Here is a 2382-nt window from a genome sequence, read left to right on the forward strand (position 1 = left end):
GTGATGATTGGGCATCTGACATAAAGTAGAGGAGCGGTGAAATTAAAAGAAGCCAAGAATAAATAAGAATAACCATACTCTAAAACTTCCGATATAACATTGATTGTATCATTATTGCCTCTAAGATAAAATACCGAATCTGGCGTTTTGATAATATAGGCAGGTAAAAATTTACATAACTGGTAAAGGAATCGGGCTGGATAAGGGGCTTCATGCCTAAAGTTTGGCTGCTGAGTTAGGCGTCAAGCCCCTAACTTCTGGTACTGGACCGGAGTTAATTCGAGTTTTATATTTTGACGGACGTGCAAGGACCATCCAGCCCATGATTACCATTTTGGATAGACTCGATCTTACAAGGGAAGCAAAACATCTCAACAAATTTTGGAATATCAGTGACTACCGTTGAAAATATATGTACCGGACATTGGACAGTGAGAATAATATTGTTGTTTAAATAATAAGAGGGTTTCCTCTCCGCTAAAGCGGCACCACGAGGCAAATCGAATTCACGCCGCAACAACCTCCGAACCAAGATCATTCCGTTTTACACAACCACGCCAACTACACAAATGCACAGAAGAGAGAAGATACATAGGGAAGATACTCAAAGGCTCCAAAAAATGGCAATGCAGAATTCAAACCCCACAATCCTCAGCAAGGCAGACCTCCCAACCCGCCAACAGAAATCCCGCCACTCCGCCGCAAACTCAGCGTCACAATATGCCAGCGAAATATTTGGCCATGATCTCCTAGCGGTTCCCTTCCACGACCCCTTTGCCGCAAGCTATATTAACGGCAGCTCATCTGGATCCGAAAGCGAAGATGATGATTTGATGGAAGAGCCCATTGACGAGCAAGAAATATACGGTGCATACCTAGTCTCTCGTCTAACTCCCAAATTCCCTACTTCAAAAAATCTAGTATACCAAAAACTAACCACATGTACTCCCGCAGACCTCATCGCCACAATCGCCGACCCAGAACACCCCATATCCCTCGGCGCCCTAGCCGTTGTCTCCCTTCTCGATATCTCTATCCAGCCCTCCCTCCCCAGCAACCCCGACTCCCCTCTCCGCACCGTTTCCGTCCTGATAACGCCTACAATAACCCACTGCTCCCTTGCCACAGTGATCGGGCTAGGTGTGCGTGTGCGGCTGGAGCAGTCATTGCCCCCGCGCTTCCGCGTTGATGTGCGTATCAAGGAGGGCACGCATAGTACGGCAGACGAGGTGAATAAGCAGCTCGCGGATAAGGAGCGGGTTGCGGCTGCGTTGGAGAATGGGACGCTTATGGGGGTTATTGGGAAGATGTTGGAGACGTGTCAGTGAGGGTTGGGGGGCCGGCAGGGGGGTGGTGTTTTCTTTTTCATTTTATTTAACGGGATTCCTTGCACATGGAGTTTGGATGGCGTTTCATGTCCTTTTTCCTGTCCTTTACTTTTCATTTGGTTTGTTCCGGCGGCTGGGGTTCGGAGGTTGGATTCCAGGCTTTGATGCGTGGAAAAAAGATATGACTGACATGACTGATATGATTTATGGGTAATGTATCCCCACTGCATTTTGGGAAAATAGGTAAGCAAGGAAAACGAGATTAACTGCGCTTTAGATTAATCGTTGCAATATAGAAATTCTATACATTATATACCGTGTAATTTCCACTCAATGCTTTTTTCTTTTTTAATCTTGCCGGTGAATACAAGCAAAATCAAACCCCACCGTAATTGTACTGTACATAAATACCTGCAAGCCAACCAAAGTGAAGACCCTTCAAACATATCAAACTACGTTGCGGAAATAGCCAGGAGCAAAAAGGAGAAGAAAAACACCAGTTCCTACTACCCCTCCCCTAACACGCCACTCTCTCTCAACCCTTTCCAAAGCTCCGGCTCTAAAAACTTACTAACACTCACGTCCTCCGCTAGCCCCTTGCGCCTCCTAGTCTTGAGCACAAAATCCCTCGCCGTCGCCATCGCACTCGCCATATCCAACGGCCGCAGCTTCACATCCCTATCCAACGGATCCCCAGGCACGACACTCCACTTATCAAAGACAAGACTCACCATCGCCTGGCCCTGCGTGTGTATGCGCAGATCTGTCTCAAAGCCGAATGAGTCGATGACAGGGATTAGGCCGCGGACGGCGTAAAGTGGGGTGCCAGCGATGGGGCCATCGGAGAGTACGTGGCCGCGCCTTCGAGAAAGGACGGTGTAGATAGCCGCAACGGAGTCAGCGGGCCCTGTCATGGAGCAAGTGTATATGGGCTCCATGAGACGGGGTGAGGCCATGAGGAAGGAGGAGTAGACGGCGCGTCGGGCTGTCGGGATTATTTGGGCCACCACCCACGAAAGATAGCTTGGTCGGCGAGGGATATGTCCGTGAGTTT

General features: G+C 48.7%; 2 protein-coding genes across 2 annotated transcripts in view; one reads left to right on the forward strand and one right to left on the reverse strand.

Moving 5' to 3' along the window:
- Window positions 1–620: 620 nt before the first annotated feature.
- HCAG_00812 (hypothetical protein) lies at window positions 621–1328 on the forward strand (the record flags this gene model as incomplete). The annotated part of the gene is made up of 1 exon (XM_001543716.1): window positions 621–1328. The coding sequence occupies one exon, from the start codon at window positions 621–623 to the stop codon at window positions 1326–1328; it is 708 nt and encodes a 235-aa protein (XP_001543766.1).
- Window positions 1329–1704: 376 nt separating this feature from the next.
- HCAG_00813 (116 kDa U5 small nuclear ribonucleoprotein component) overlaps window positions 1705–2382 on the reverse strand; it is a gene marked incomplete at both ends in the record, with an annotated part of 3304 nt that continues 2626 nt past the window's right edge. Inside the window, 2 exons of the mRNA XM_001543717.1 lie at window positions 1705–1739; window positions 1900–2313. Coding sequence (XP_001543767.1) covers window positions 1705–1739; window positions 1900–2313 — 449 coding nt within the window. The remainder of the gene's footprint in view (window positions 1740–1899; window positions 2314–2382) is intronic.

This window comes from Histoplasma capsulatum, genomic scaffold (genome assembly GCF_000149585.1).
Source record: "Histoplasma capsulatum NAm1 scaffold_1 genomic scaffold, whole genome shotgun sequence".
Taxonomy (NCBI): domain Eukaryota; kingdom Fungi; phylum Ascomycota; class Eurotiomycetes; order Onygenales; family Ajellomycetaceae; genus Histoplasma; species Histoplasma mississippiense.